We start from the raw sequence: 15441 nt of genomic DNA, 5'->3' as shown, positions 1-15441 counted from the left end.
GAATCTGTTGCTGTCAAAGAGCTTTCACTATCAGTGAAGCAAGCCATCATTATGCTGAAAAAACAAAACAAACCCATCAGAGAGATAGCAAAAACATTAGGCGTGGCCAAAACAACTGTTTGGAACATTCTTAAAAAGAAGAAACACACCGGTGAGCTCAGCAACACCAAAAGACCCGGAAGACCACGGAAAACAACTGTGGTGGATGATCGAAGAATTCTTTCCCTGATAAAGAAAACACCCTTCACAACAGTTGGCCAGATCAAGAACACTCTCCAGGAGGTAGGTGTATGTGTGTCAAAGTCAACAATCAAGAGAAGACTTCACCAGAGTGAATACAGAGGGTTCACCACAAGATGTAAACCATTGGTGAGCCTCAAAAACAGGAAGGCCATATTAGAGTTTGCCAAACAACATCTAAAAAAGCCTTCACAGTTCTGGAACAACATCCTATGGACAGATGAGACCAAGATCAACTTGTACCAGAGTGATGGGAAGAGAAGAGTATGGAGAAGGAAACTGCTCATGATCCTAAGCATACCACCTCATCAGTGAAGCATGGTGGTGGTAGTGTCATGGCGTGGGCATGTATGGTTGCCAATGGAACTGGTTCTCTTGTATTTATTGATGATGTGACTGCTGACAGAAGCAGCAGGATGAATTGTGAAGTGTTTCGGGCAATATTATCTGCTCATATTCAGCCAAATGCTTCAGAACTCATTGGACGCCGCTTCACAGTGCAGATGGACAATGACCCAAAGCATACTGCAAAAGCAACCAAAGAGTTTTTTTAGGGAAAGAAGTGGAATGTTATGCAATGGCCAAGTCAATCACCTGACCTGAATCTGATTGAGCATGCATTTCACTTGCTGAAGACAAAACTGAAGGGAAAATGCCCCAAGAACAAGCAGGAACTGAAGACAGTTGCAGTAGAGGCCTGGCAGAGCATCACCAGGGATGAAACCCAGCGTCTGGTGATGTCTATGCGTTCCAGACTTCAGGCTGTAATTGACTGCAAAGGATTTGTAACCAAGTATTAAAAAGTTAAAGTTTGATTTATGATTATTATTCTATCCCATTACTTTTGGTCCCTTAACAAGTGGGAGGCACATATGCAAACTGTTGTAATTCCTACACCGTTCACCTGATTTGGATGTAAATACCCTCAAATTAAAGCTGACAATCTGCAGTTAAAGCACATCTTGTTTGTTTCATTTCAAATCCATTGTGGTGGTGTATAGAGCCAAAAATGTTAGAATTGTGTCGATGTCCCAATATTTATGAACCTGACTGTGTGTTCGGTTTAAAGGGATGAGGTGGCAACCCTATCCATACAATTATAAGACATTATTCAAAGTAGCCACATACCATTGAAATACATATATATGAACAGTTTCACCGAAAAAAAAGACTTGGAATTTTGTTTACTAGTCCTGACAACCAAGTATAAGCAACACAGCCAGGTCTTCGTCTTCCCAAGGAGTCTGCACAGTAGTTGAGCAATACATCCAAGCTTGGGATCCATCGAACAGCCTGTGACTGGATAGTGAAGGAGCAGAAATGCAATTATGAGGTCATTGCTCCCTTCCTGTGTTAGATTGGCAGCAGTGTGCAAAGCTGCAGAGCTTGATTAGACCCTCTCCTGGTCTAAGTGCTGCTGTACAGGGTATTACAGGAGGGTGATCAAGACTTTTGGAAGTACTTCTGCTAGCTGTATATTAAAGTACATTCTATTCTGAAAAACAGGCACATGTACATTGTTGTTGACTACTACTTGACATGCTGTGTATTCCTCCCAACATACATCATGTCTGTAAGAATGTTTTTAAGACCTTATATGCTGACCTTGTGAGCTCGCTGTCGTACAGTCGCCTGTCGTTTCCTGCATATACTGTCTGCTGTTATACCCTCTGCCCTCCTCTCCTGCACATTCTGCCCTCTTTTATACACTTGGCATTCCTCTGCTACACATATTGCCCTCTTTTATGCCCTCCTCTCTTCACATACAGTCCCATGTCATACCCTCCTTGCTCTTCTCCTGCACATACTGCCCTCTATTATACCCTACTTTCCTTCACGTGCTGCCTGCTGTCATACCCTCCAAACGCCTCTACTGCACATACTGCCTGCTATTATGCCCTCTGCAATCTTCTCCTGTACATAATGCACCATGTCATACCCTCCGCACTCCTTTCCTGCATATACTGCCTATCATCATACCCTCAGCACTGCTTTTCTGCACATGCTGCCCACTGTTATGCCCTCCACACCTTACCCCTGCATATACTGCCTATTGTCATACCCCTAACATATTGACTCCTGTATGTCTTTTAGCTGAATATCCCTGCCTTGATGTGATTTAATAGAGAACCAAACATATAGTTATTTAGCTTTAGTATCAGGTCCGCGACTGATTATTGTTGAGATACAGATCAGCTCTAATGATTGTTAGCGCTTGTTGCCACACCTCAACAGGTCCAAATTGCTGCAGGTGGTGCTGAAAACTGCCGCCTTACTTGTGTTTATCTGGCTGCTTAAGGCACGGGAACTGCAGTCTGCTCTTCCTTCCTGTCCTGATAAGGTCACACTCCTCGGTTCCTGCACTTATACCTTCTCCAGATATGCTAATGCTTTCTTATCTCAGGCTGTAATTAGCATTAATTAGCAAAATATGTCCTCTGCAGAGCTGAGGATGGATTACCGGGGAGCCAGGGAGGGTGGAATGCAGACACAATGTTCTGTCTATCCGGGACCATCACTGTCAGATGTATGCAGCTTATTGTACTGAGTGCTTCCAAATATTTTATAACTAATAAGACAAATTGTTAGACGCTACAAGAACATTTCCTGGCGGTGAACAATTACCGGTATATGGCTCTTTCTGTATTCCTTAATGCCTGTATTATGAAGCTCTTTTTTAAAAGCAAATATAAGCTGTAACTGAATGGTATTTAGGTTGCTCTGTACACCGTGTATCATAAACAATTGGGTTTTTTTTATTTTGTAAAATCCTTGTTTTCATCCTTTCTTATATATCAGGGCTGCTGATCCCCTGCAACCCCACTGCAGCCACTTTCTATGTACATGCACTTCAGCAATAGCTGCAAGACATTTCTCAGGGCAGGTTTCCTGATGGTGACAACAGTGGACCATACCTGCATAAACTGATGAAATGGCCACTTGTAGTCTCTGTTGGAAACCAGTGTGACACAGGAGCACATTTGGACAGGGACAGAGCGTTGTCATGCTGTAACAAGAAGTGCCTGAACAAAGACCTTCATAGCAGGAAGGTCCTAACAATCCTAACAAAGGGTTAAGATTTGCTTTGTCTACCAGCAGTGCCATTTGTGATGACTACATATTTGATCTTACCCTATGCAGAGATTTCCCATGACAACAAAGCACCAGCCAACTTAAAGTGATTGTCACTGAGCAGGTTAACTTAGCAGGTTCACAACATCCCCTGCTGCAATTCCTAGCTCTAAACACATCTGTATCATGTCTGGTAGCTCTTCAAAGAGGGAGAGATTTCAGATTCTAGTTATAGTCTTCAGAGATTGTTTAATGATTTTAATAAAAAGTAAAGAAAAACAGTACAAACACTTTACTCCTGCACTAGGAAAGGACTCAGTAGACCCAATAGGAATGTTCTGGAATTTTCTGGAATATGCACTGCTTGCTGCCCTCAACAGACCGGGGTGGTCCGAATACACTGGATACAAATGGAGAAACAGGGCTCTGAGGAAGAGGTTGTGTCCTCGAAACGCGTTAGCCAGTTGGTCATCCAGGGTTCCATCGTATAGACTCAGATGTTGTTTGGATCATACATCTTGTTCAGTTTGACATGCCTGTGTTATTATGTCCATTGTGAGTATGATACCTATTTTTGTTTCTTTAATAAATTATTTTAAACGATAATGCACTAGGTCGGTGCGCCCTTTTTCTGTTTCTAAAGAAAAACAGTGCCGGAAATAGTTATAGAAAAGATATAAAACCGACATGAGGGTTTTATAAAAGTGAAAAGGATTAAAAGTGTTACAAAACCCTGGACCCTGCTTTCAGTATATCTGGTCTCCCACAGTACACAGAACTTGGAAATGCAATTATTTTAGTAAATATAAACTGCTAAATAACTTTTTTCTCAACAGCAGTTAGAGCAGTGTTGTGACTTCTATCAGTGTCCAGCATAGCACTGGTTAAAGCTTCTAGGAGTTTTCATTCTCCTTTGATTGTCCTATGAGTCCTAGGATACCAGACCCTCTCTGAATAGTGCTGATTGGCTCTGTGCTGATCACATGCACTCTCCCAAGAAAAGAAAAAAACTATCTAGCAATACACAGCAAACTGAGCATGTGCAGCTTGCCCTCAAAGCTCTGTTCCATGAGAAGATGGATTGGGGACTGTAAAAAAAAAAGGATGTTTGATCCTGTCTTCTCTGACACTCCCCATTTACACACAGTGAGTATAACAAGAATTCTTTACTGCATATACAGACTGATTTTACTGTTGTGGGTTTAGTAACACTTTAAGTGTAGCCTATCTGGTCTTTGTTTAGTGCAGAGTTTGGATCATTTGCACAGTAAATCTGATTTGATTAGCAAGAGTCACTGGCCCTCCTAACCTGACTTTAATTATACTTAGTGGTAGTTTCAGTGGTAAAAAGGAGATTTCTAGCTGCCAGTTGCATCAGCTTTTTGTTATGCCTGAAAAGAGTGTTACACCCTTGGGGATGGATTGTAGGTGTGCTGGGGAGCATTTTATTATGCCAAGTTGACACAACCTTATTGTCATCTATCCAGTGCATAATATCCAGCTATTTCTAGATTGTACAGCACAGGACACAAGCGTCTTTATATCATTATATGTAGCTAACTTCAGGTGGCAAAAAGGCTGTAGGGACATCCCCTATCTAACCCTTCCCACTCCCAGCTAGCCTCATTTTTTTTGTTAGTGTGCTTAGGTGATGGACCTCTTTTCTGTACTGAGGGAAGCCTACCTTCTTCTTAAAGAGGTGTTACCTTTAGAACTTTTTCCTACTGCCTTATGCTGCTGCTTGAATGATGAGCCTTCTCTGTACACAAGTCCATACATTTCTTACTTTAATGAACTGCACTGCAAAAAAACACCTTGAGTGTTTACCCTTAGAATGTGAATGCCTGTTTGGTCTCTCCTTGGATAAATACATGAAGGCGCTATCAGTGTCCAGCAGAGCACTGGTTAAAGCTTCTAGGAGGAGTTTTCATTCTCCTTTTGATTGTCCTATGAGTCTATCAGTGACCAAGAGTAAGAGTACTCTTCTCCCCTTGAAGAAAAAGGCTTGTGACTTAACTACCTCTGAGGCTAGGAAGGATTTCTTTCATCCCTTCCAGTCTTTTATTGCTAAGTCTAAGACGGGAACATACTTTCACAAAAATACATGGTCTTTCAAAACAGCCAAACCTGGAGCCAAGGCCTCTTGCATAGTGATGGGGTTCCACCACTTCTCAAAGTGGGGTGACATGTCTTGGCCTTCACAACCTTCTGGTCCCAGAACATCTAGGATGCCCAGGTCCTGTGTCCTTTTTGCCAGTATTTCTCAACCTTTTTTCAGTCAAGGCATCCTTTAAAATTATGGACAATCTCAATGCACCCTCTAAAATTATGGACAGTCTTCAGGCACACAATTCTAAAATGTAAAAAACTATTCTAATAGTTTTACATAATGTGTCAACATCCACATATGTAGGACACCCATCGTTAGAGGTGATTTATTCTTCCAAATCAAATACACTTTTACACACTGGTACTGACTAGTATTCCAGTGTTTCTCTTCTCCCATTTTCTCCATTGCTCAGTTAATGTTACCCCAGTGGTGATGGAGAGGGGCAGGGGAGGGTTAAACAAGGATGCTGTGCAGGTGACCAACATCCCCCTTATCAACTGATGATGTCATTGGTTGTTGAGATGCCAGTGGCTAGAATGGTGCACAATGAAAACCTGTGGCTTGTACACAATTGGGCAATTTTTAGGCATTTTGTCTAGCCACTCCTAAAGAGACCTCAAGGCACCCTGGATGAAAAAGGCTGGTTTACAGTAGCTACAAACTGGAGTTTCTCACTTCCTCCCCACCTTGTGTTATTCAGCTTATCTCCTCCGTATTAGTAGGCAGATCTGTTTTGGTTGCCCAACAACTTTTGAGTCCGGGTCATTACCCTTGTACCACCAAAAGACTGCTTTCAAGGTTATGCGCCAACCTTTTTACAATACCAAACTGAATGGAAGAGTTTGGCCAGTTTTGAAGCTAAAGACTTTAAACTTGTTCCTAAAGACTTAGACATTTTTGCATAGGAAATGCCAGGTCAGTTATGGTCTTCCTCCTTCTAGGGGGATTTTGCATCCTCAGTAGATATTGGGGATTCCTATCTGCACATTCCTATATTTCTACCCCATCAATGCCATCTGTATTTGTGCTGGGCGATCGGCATTACCACTTGGTTGCCCTTCCTTTTGGCCTCTCCATGGGCCCTTGGGTCTTTAAGGTAAATGGGTTTTACTGGAAAGTCAAAAATCTTATTTCCATCTGAGACAGAGATTCACAATTCGACAACCAGCATATTATTTAACAGTTGAATTTACGATGTGCTAGTTACCAAGTGTAACACAGATTGCATGCAAATGCCTCCTAGAAAGTTTAATGTGGCTTATTAGCCTTCTGGACCTTGTAAATTAGGTGTGATAATGAAATGGGCAGCACTAAAAAATGAAAATATATGCATATCATTTAAAAAATTGCAAGTAGTGCATCAATAACATCTATGTGACAGCGTCTATAAAGTTGCAGTGTCCCATGAAAGTCTTTTAAAATACTGTGTAAATCCAAATTAGAGTGCTTAACAAATGTGCAAATCACAAAATAAAATGCTTCAAGACACCGATGAGTCCTTTTGTGTCTTCTTAAATACATCTAAATAATCCCACAGAAAAGTGCCACACAATTCTCCAACAGTGAATGTAAACATATACACATAGTGTAGGTAAACAAAGTAAAAAAAGTGAGCGCTAATCAGTTCAGCAGCTGTACACTCAAGGCAACCAGTAAAACCTCAATAAATAATATCAAAGAAAATAGTGCAGCGCTTAAATCAATAGTCCTTAGTTATTCCCGGCTGTCCCTCTGACGATGTGCGTGGCACGTAACGCGTAAGGAGGAGCCTGCTCGCGCCGTTGACATCACGCCGTCGGAGCATCGTGGAGCTCCGGCGGCCATTTCCTTCTAGGGACAGTTAGTGCTTTATTGTCTCCTGCCATTCCCATTGCCATCTATTGGATGCATCCTTTATCCTTTTAATAAAATTTGCTTTATTTAAACGATATCACACCATGGGCATCTTTTTGCTTTGACCCCGCATGGGGAGAACCCCCTCTTTTTCAGAAGCTGTGTTACTCCGATTCCATCCAGAGTGGGAGGTTCTATCTGCTGCAAGAGTAACACCCACACATCTCTTAAGGGGAACTCTGTGTCGGAGCCTTATTTGCTGTGGCCCTGGACCTGTCTGATCTATAGAGGGATACTCTTCCAAGGGCTGCACCAGATATACACATAGTGTGTTCACCAGGGGGAAATCATACAAAGCACTTTATTTTGTGATTTGCACATTTTGTTTAGCACTTTAATTTGGATTTGCACAATAAATTAAGACATTGCAACTTTATGGACGCTGTCACATATATGTTATTGATGCACTATTTGGAATGTTTTAGTTGATATGCATGTATTTATTGTAATTTTTGGCGCTGCCAGTTTCTTTATTATAGTGTTTGTGTGGCTGTGTTTATAGGCAAACACCGTTTTGGTAGCTGCAAGGGAAAATTCCTTTTCCAAAATAATGTTTTTGGGTCTAAATAAGGTGCAGGTGTTCTCCTCTAGAATGGGGAAAAATAACTACCATCGCAGATGTGTATTCCTGTACTGCACCCAGACTATTCCCAGCAGGACCATATCGTTATTTATCTGCAGACCCTACATAGTGGAGATTTATATCTCTGCTTTCTGTCAAATACATCTAAAGTTGGCCTGTGTTTTCACCAAGTGTCACCTTCCATGAATGCCTAGCACAGACATAAGATTTAAATTGGACTGTTTTTGGTACCAACCTGTGAATTTTTTTTTGGAAACTTAGGGTTGCATGGGGTCCAGTATTTCTTCTGTATTTGCTCTACATAGTTTGGGGCATGTCAGACCTCACTATTGTCATGCCTTTGATCACCATGTGAGAGCTGACATGGAAATCAATGTGATTTTTTTTTTTTTTTTTTTTCATAACATGATTTTTTCAGAAGTGGTCCCCATGTAAAATTTGAGGCTAATTTTTACCAGATTTAATTGGCTGTAAAATGAGTCCATTCATCCTTACTAATGACTGAACTAAAAATCTGAATTGTGTGCATAGTGTAGATTTTACCCAGGTACTGTTGTATGATTAGTGAATGTGTGTGCCTTTTCAGGATCCTCCAGAGGGTGGAGACAAACAGAACACAGCTCAGAAACATCAACGATCGCGTCAGCTTGGCACAGGCCAAGATAGAGAAGATCAAAGGCAGCAAAAAGGCTATTAAGGTGAGAGGCATTAACTAAGCACTGGATCACCATCTTGCTGCAGTGGCTGCACAAGCTGGGAAAGTGGTAAGTAAAAGACCACTTGGCACCTATACTGTGGTGGTGGATGCACCCATAGGTCCTTGATTGTGTACATTCTTGTGCTTGCCCAACACACAGACACACACAGTCATGTCATCTACTGTGACCGGAAACAGCAGAGTGCAGGCAAAAGGGACAGAGCCAATGAGAGTGCCTTTGTCCACCAATGATGTGGGACTGTTTGGAGGATGGGGGGGTTAAAGTGCTGCTGACCTTCAGTTATGGAAGGGATAGGGACTTCAAAATGTTACTAATTACCAGTGATTGTGTTGAGGAGTGTGTGTGTTGAGGATTCTTAAAGGATAAGTTCACCTTTGGGAACATGTTCCATCCATTTTTTTAGGGTGGAACATGTAACATGTTCCCAATGCTGCAGTCACCGCCTGCTGCTCCCCCCCTTCCTGCAACAGAAGTATGGGGAGAAGTTCCCCATACTCCCTAAGCTATCTGTCAGATTTGAAAACCGCACGGCTGTACAGGGCTCTGCCTACACGGCCGCGTCATTCATTCAGAGTTCCGTGAATAAATGAACTGCAAGCTTGTAGTTTTCAGTGAACTACCGCGGTGCTGTGGAGCACCGTGGTAGTTCATTGAATCTTCCTATCAGTATATTTGTTTTCTCGTACATCCTGTATGGGCAAGCAGATATACTGACAGGTCTGCAGGAGACCTGCATGGCACCAGCAGTCTGCTGATCGCACATTGTGCATTTATTGTTTTTGTGCAAAAGGTGAACTTATCTTTTATGTGCCACTGACCACCAATAACGGAGGGATTGTTTTGCGGTTGGTGCACTACTGAATAGTTGTGGGCAGTAAATCCCATCAGTTCTCCCTATGGTCAATGTACTGGTGATCTCAGGCATTCATCCAGTCCTTTTATTGACAGTTGGTTCTACAGTCTTCATCTGCCTTTATACACTTGGCACAGACATATTTTACTTCATGCCACAGCTGCATGGATGTCAATTTGTTTGATTCTAACAATGAGAAAGTAGATTTTTGTGATTTAAAAAAAGTGTTTGAGGTTGTATTTGGGGGGAAAAAAATAGTACTGCACAGACTGAAGTGGTAAATATTAATACTGGTATGGAAAAAAACAAAGGGTTTAATATTACTTCTACTATTTCAGCTGTCAGCATTGATTGATAAAAAGAACAATCATTATGGCAAATGATACTTGTTGAATAGAACTCTTGCCTGTTGCCTAATCCACTTGTTATTGGCTCCTTAGATCTGAATAGCCCATTTCTCTGCCTGTTCAGGTTTTTTCCAGTGCCAAGTATCCAGCCCCTGACCGCCTTCAGGAATACACGTCCATCTTTTCTGGTGCAGAGGACCTGTTTTCTGAGAAAAGGCCACGACACAAAATCCAGAGCAAACATCGTCCTCTGGATGAGCAAGCCCTGCAGGTGAGCAGTATCATTAAATAAATATTACTGTTATGCGTGGTGAGGAGCAGAAAGGCACAAAGTGAGCAGATGGTAACATTCTGGACCTTGGGCATAGCAGGTACACCCTAAAAAACTTTAACAAAAGTGCCTTGGTTCCAGTGGAGTTGCTAGAATTGTAAAAGACGTGTGGGTACTCGGAGAAGAAGTGTGAGACAGCTCTCATAGTACACCTTACCAAATAGTGGGCATAGCCAAATGTTGTTTACAGTGGGAGGGGCTTAAAGGGGCATAGTTTAAAAAAAAAAAAACAGCTTGAACCTACTCAGTGTATACACAATGAAAAATGAAATAGTTCCATCATATACGCTTTTCTGCACACAACCTACCTTGAAGAAGAACTTCAGGATTTTATAATGTACTGAAGAGTACACTGGTTGGGAGTATCTCATATGAAGGCCAGCGTAGAAAGAACAGTGGTCAAAAGTATAAAATGTAAAACATATTGTAAACAGTTAGAGTTCAGTAGTGGATGATGCACAGAGTGCAGGGAACATGGGTGCATAATGTACAGAGTATAGCCCCTCTTTGCCAGTACTGGGCAGCACAGTGGCTAAATGGTTAGCACTTCTGCCTGGCAGTACTAGGGTCGTTGGTTTTAATCCCAGCCACGGCACCACCTGCCTGGAGTTTGCATGTTCTCCCTGTGCCTGCGTGGGTTTCCTCTGGGTACTCCGGTTTCCTGCCACACTCCAAAGACATGCTGGTAGGTGAATTGGATCCTGTCTAAATTGGCCCTAGTATGTGTATGTATGAATGTGAGTTAGGGACCTTAGATTGTACACCCCTTGAGGGTTAGGGACTGATGTGAATGTACAATATATATGTAAAGCGCTGCGTAATTTGATGGCACTATATAAGTACCTGAAATAAATAAATCCCCCTTCAAGCATAAATCTCATCTAGCACAAATCCCCCCCGCAGAAACCTTTCCTTTTCCTCCTGGAGAACTACTCAACAAAAATCAGATGCAGCAATCAGAGTGAGGAAAAGTCCTCTCCTCCTCTGTGTCATGAGACCAGGGCTGAGGTGTAGCTGCTTAGAGAAGCCTCCCTCAGCTGTGAACTGCTGCTGCACTGCAGGGCCACAAAAACCACAAAAAGTTAAATCTGGCAGTTGGGGCCTTGCGACCCATGAGCCCATGAAGGTAGCATCTTTCTGAAAAATGATACTGTTTTCTGCATATTGTGACATGTCAGCAATTTATTCATGTAACCTTATGGGAAGGTTCACTTTAAGCTTCTCTGTTCTTTCCAGGAAAAGTTGAAGTATTTTCCAGTATATGTCGGCTCCAGGGCTCAGGAGGAAGAAGGAGCAGAGGAAGGATTGGGCAGTCTACCTCGAAACATCAATTCTGCTAGCTCTCTTTTACTCTTCAACACAACTGAGAATCTGTGAGTAGAGGTGCATTATAAGGAGTGATGGTTGACAATATCTGTAGAAGAATGAACAAAGAGGAGAAACAGCATATATGTACATTATGTTGGAGGCACAAAATGATGTTTGATGTACACTGTGTTAGATGCAACTAATCCTATTATTCTGAGGATTAGTACCAATCTTGGCTGTGGAGGACTAAACATTCAGCATCCTGTGTTAGTGTATTAAAGTGAACCTATGACCAGGACTGGGACATTTAAGAATTAGAAGGCTGTCTGAGTTGCTGCTGGGGAGTAGAGGTAGCTGAATAGGGGTAGGGTTATCCTCTCACTATCCTATCCGCCCCTTCTCATTGGGTCACTGGATGTGATCGACAGTAGTGGGAGCCAATGGCTCCCACTGCTGTCTCAGCAAATGAGAAGAGGTAGTTCTGGGATAGCTGAGACTCCAAGTGTACACCGCTGGATCGAGAGGGGGCTTAGATGTGTATTAGGGGGGGGGGGGCTGCTGCACAGAGAAGGTTTTTTACCTTCATGCATAGTATACATGAAGGTAAAAAACCTTGAGCTTTTACAACCACTTTTACATTACTTCAAAGCATTGGAAGCACTTTTATTGCTTTTGGAAACCTTTTTAGATAACCTACCTTGGATGATCTGCATTATGGAAATATCATCTTTTCATCTTGCGGATACCGCTTGTTTAATGCAATATTGGAGGCTGCAAAGGTGTATTTCTAATCATGCGTGGGGATTGAACCATACTCTGATGAATATTGACCTCCTCAGGTAAGCTTCTGCTTTAGAGGTATTATCTGGTACCCAAAGAATTCTCACTTCTGATGCTTACACATATAGGATGCTGTATTTCAATTAGATTCAGTGGTGGAAGTCAGTATGTTTTTTTCTGCAGTCTCATCATAAGAGCTGCAATTGTTTTCATATGTTTTATTATAGAGACTTTATTGGTCTTTTTGGCAGCTGCTGTTTTATGTCACAAAACTAATACGTTTCTTTGGCTCACATGTTAAGGAGGATATTTAGGGTTCAATGTGTGTAAAAGCAACCCTGATAAACACACAGTGCTGCCAGTCATGTGGTTTATTTTGCTAATTTCAGAGCAGATCTTTGGAGAAGCTGCCAGAGACAAGAACTGTCAGTAACAAATTAGTTTCCCGCCTAGCAGCGTTGTCGGGACGGAGGAAAACCTGTTTAACCATGCTACTTAGAAAGGAAGGCTCACTTTAAGGCTGTTTTTGTGCTGATTAGTTTTTCTTCCATTTTTGCATTAAGAAAAATGCATGGCCATTAAATCCTATGGAAATTTTCATACTGGTCAGTTGTGGGTCCGTTGCGTTTTTCAAAGTCCTGCAAGCTGCATTTTTGGTGTGGTAAAAAAAAAACTGCACCAAAAATGCACTTCCCAATTGAAATAAATGGAAAGGCATCAAAAAAGTGTTTAAATGCACCCTCAGTTGTGTTTTTGAGTCACATGTCTTTTTTCAAAAGAAATGCAGGAAAACCATGGTAACAATGCATATTTTTATGCGATTTTACCACATTTATGCAATGGAGCAGTGTGAAAGTAGCCTAAGCTTGCAGCAATAGTGCTAACATCCTACCTTAGTAGCTCTATCCCATAATAAAAGCAACTCGATCTTGCTTACAGCTATAAGAAATACGTCTTTCTGGACCCCCTGGCTGGGGTGGTCACTCGCACTAACCAGGCAGCTGAGGGCGAGGATGGGGATCGGCTATTTGATGCACCCCTCTCTATCACCAAGAGAGAACAGTTGGAGCGACAGGTAAGTCTGGTGTATAACATATTACCTTTTGTATCACTTGCCCCTCCCTTTTAGATTGTATGTTCTTATGAGCAGGACCATCTGAACCCTCTGGTATTGAATTGTATGTACCGTCTCCCTTTATTTTGTAAAAAGCTGCACAAACTGTGTTGGCACGTTTTAAATCCTGTATGGTAATAGTAAGTATATAATATGCAGTGTATAATAATTGTAATATGTAAAACGTACTTGTTGCTTTGTTCATAGACAGCAGAGAATTACTTCTATGTTCCGGACTTGGGCCAAGTCCCGGAGATTGACGTCCCATATTACTTGCCGGACCTACCAGGAGTAGCCGATGACCTCATGTACAGTGCTGATCTTGGCCCTGGAATTGCTCCATCAGCTCCAGGAGGTCCAATCCCCGAGCTTCCGACCTTCAGCACTGAGGTCATAGAACCTTCCAAGACAGGTATGGGAAAATGTACTGATGTGTACTCCTGTTAAAGTGCTATTATACCCTAAATTAAGATCTAAGGTTTAGATCAATGGTCTCCAAACTGAGGCCCGAGGGCCAGATGTGACCCTTTGCTTGCCCATATTTGGCCCTTGGGACACATTCCACCAACTGACACCAATGATGGGGCACCATTCCCCCTATTGACATAATCGGTTACTATTTTTCTCTTCAAAATCAACAATGGGGTACTATTCCTCCCATTAAAACCAATGATGGCGCACTGATGCTGGGCATTTTCTACCCCCACTGTCTACAGTCTGGCCCCCCTAAACCCTGAGTGACAGTATACTGGCCCTATGCTTGGAAAGTTTGGAGACCCCTGGTTTAGATTGAACCCTGAGGGCTTAATGTCTCTGTGGTTACCTGTATCTCTTGAGATTAGCATTTCTTGGTGTTTTGTTATTGCTGCTACAACAAATATGTTCCTATCCACCTTTTTTGTGTTTCAACCCCTACTCTTACATTCTCTATAATATAAAATACAGTCCCAGCAGGGATGGTGGGATCCCTCATAATGGGCATAGAAGGAGTCCGTGAGAAATAGAAGAGTTGTCAAGGAGTTTGACTTTTACACATGATTGTGGACAACCCTCTTGATAGTAACTCCACCTGCCCCTCTGTACACTGTGTTGTATGTTACATACGCCAGAAAGCTGCACTCTGCACTTTGTATTCCATAACGAACACTGCTTCATCATATACACTCTGCTGTATGTTGCATACTCCAGGCAGCTGCAGTTGGTATCCTGTGGTCTGTACAAATCACACTTAATGTTTAGGTGCTGAACGTCTTATCATTCACATTGTTTTTAACTCTCTTTGGACTACAGAACACCTCCTCTCTGTGTTATGAATAAGAGAAGAGGGGGCATTTTTTGTACTCTTGTCCTAGGGTGAAAGTGCTGCTCCTCCTCCATAGATACAGTACAATGAGTGTTGTCCCCCTAGGACACAAAGTGTGTTACTGGCAGGATTACCAGGTGAAAATTAAAGGAAAAAACTTAAAAAGGAAAACTAATGCAGCCACATCTAAGAACAGGTAAACTGCAATATATAACATTCTTTGTTCATGGGCTTTGATAAGCTTCAAACAGCATCCTGCTTTCCCCTAGACTGAAGGAAAGAAGAGCAGCAAAATTAATATTGTCATTCTAAATTATTTACAGATGCTCAAGATGGACATCTCCTCCCACCGCCGCCACCTCCTCCTCCGCCGCCTCCCCCTCCACCACCCGCTCCTCCTTCTTTGTCACCACCTGCACCACCTCCTATGCAGCCAATCATTGGAAAGCCTGTGCACAGAGGAGCGGATAGCGAGAATGGCAGTCCAGGTAAGGGGAAGCAGACTTCAAACAGGACCTGTCATGTGCACACTGCAGAAGCAGTTGTATGTATGTTTGCTGATCAGTCAGCCTATCCCCTCACTAGGATTTTTTTCTCCTGTTCTCTTTCACCAGCTGTGGTTCAGGGAGCACCAAGTGAAGTGGTCAAACCATCAGATGGCAGGGCATCGCTGCTGGAGTCCATCCGCCAGGCGGGAGGAATAGGGAAAGCCAACCTGCGTAGTGTGAAGGAGAAGAAGTTGGAAAAGAAGAAGATGAAGGAGCAAGAACAAGGTTGGCACTGGATCC

General features: G+C 42.4%; 1 protein-coding gene across 1 annotated transcript in view; it reads left to right on the top strand.

Moving 5' to 3' along the window:
- WASHC1 (WASH complex subunit 1) overlaps positions 1-15441 on the top strand; it is a 43267-nt gene that overhangs the window by 15854 nt on the left and 11972 nt on the right. Inside the window, exons 3-9 of the mRNA XM_089671752.1 lie at positions 8485-8596; positions 9942-10088; positions 11385-11521; positions 13176-13311; positions 13558-13762; positions 14977-15141; positions 15268-15426. Coding sequence (XP_089527878.1) covers positions 8485-8596; positions 9942-10088; positions 11385-11521; positions 13176-13311; positions 13558-13762; positions 14977-15141; positions 15268-15426 — 1061 coding nt within the window. The remainder of the gene's footprint in view (positions 1-8484; positions 8597-9941; positions 10089-11384; positions 11522-13175; positions 13312-13557; positions 13763-14976; positions 15142-15267; positions 15427-15441) is intronic.

This window comes from Staurois parvus, unplaced genomic scaffold (genome assembly GCF_062004578.1).
Source record: "Staurois parvus isolate SC_StPar_1 unplaced genomic scaffold, SC_StPar_1.0 ptg000114l, whole genome shotgun sequence".
NCBI lineage: Eukaryota > Metazoa > Chordata > Amphibia > Anura > Ranidae > Staurois > Staurois parvus.
This window is presented reverse-complemented; position numbering and strand designations above follow the sequence as displayed.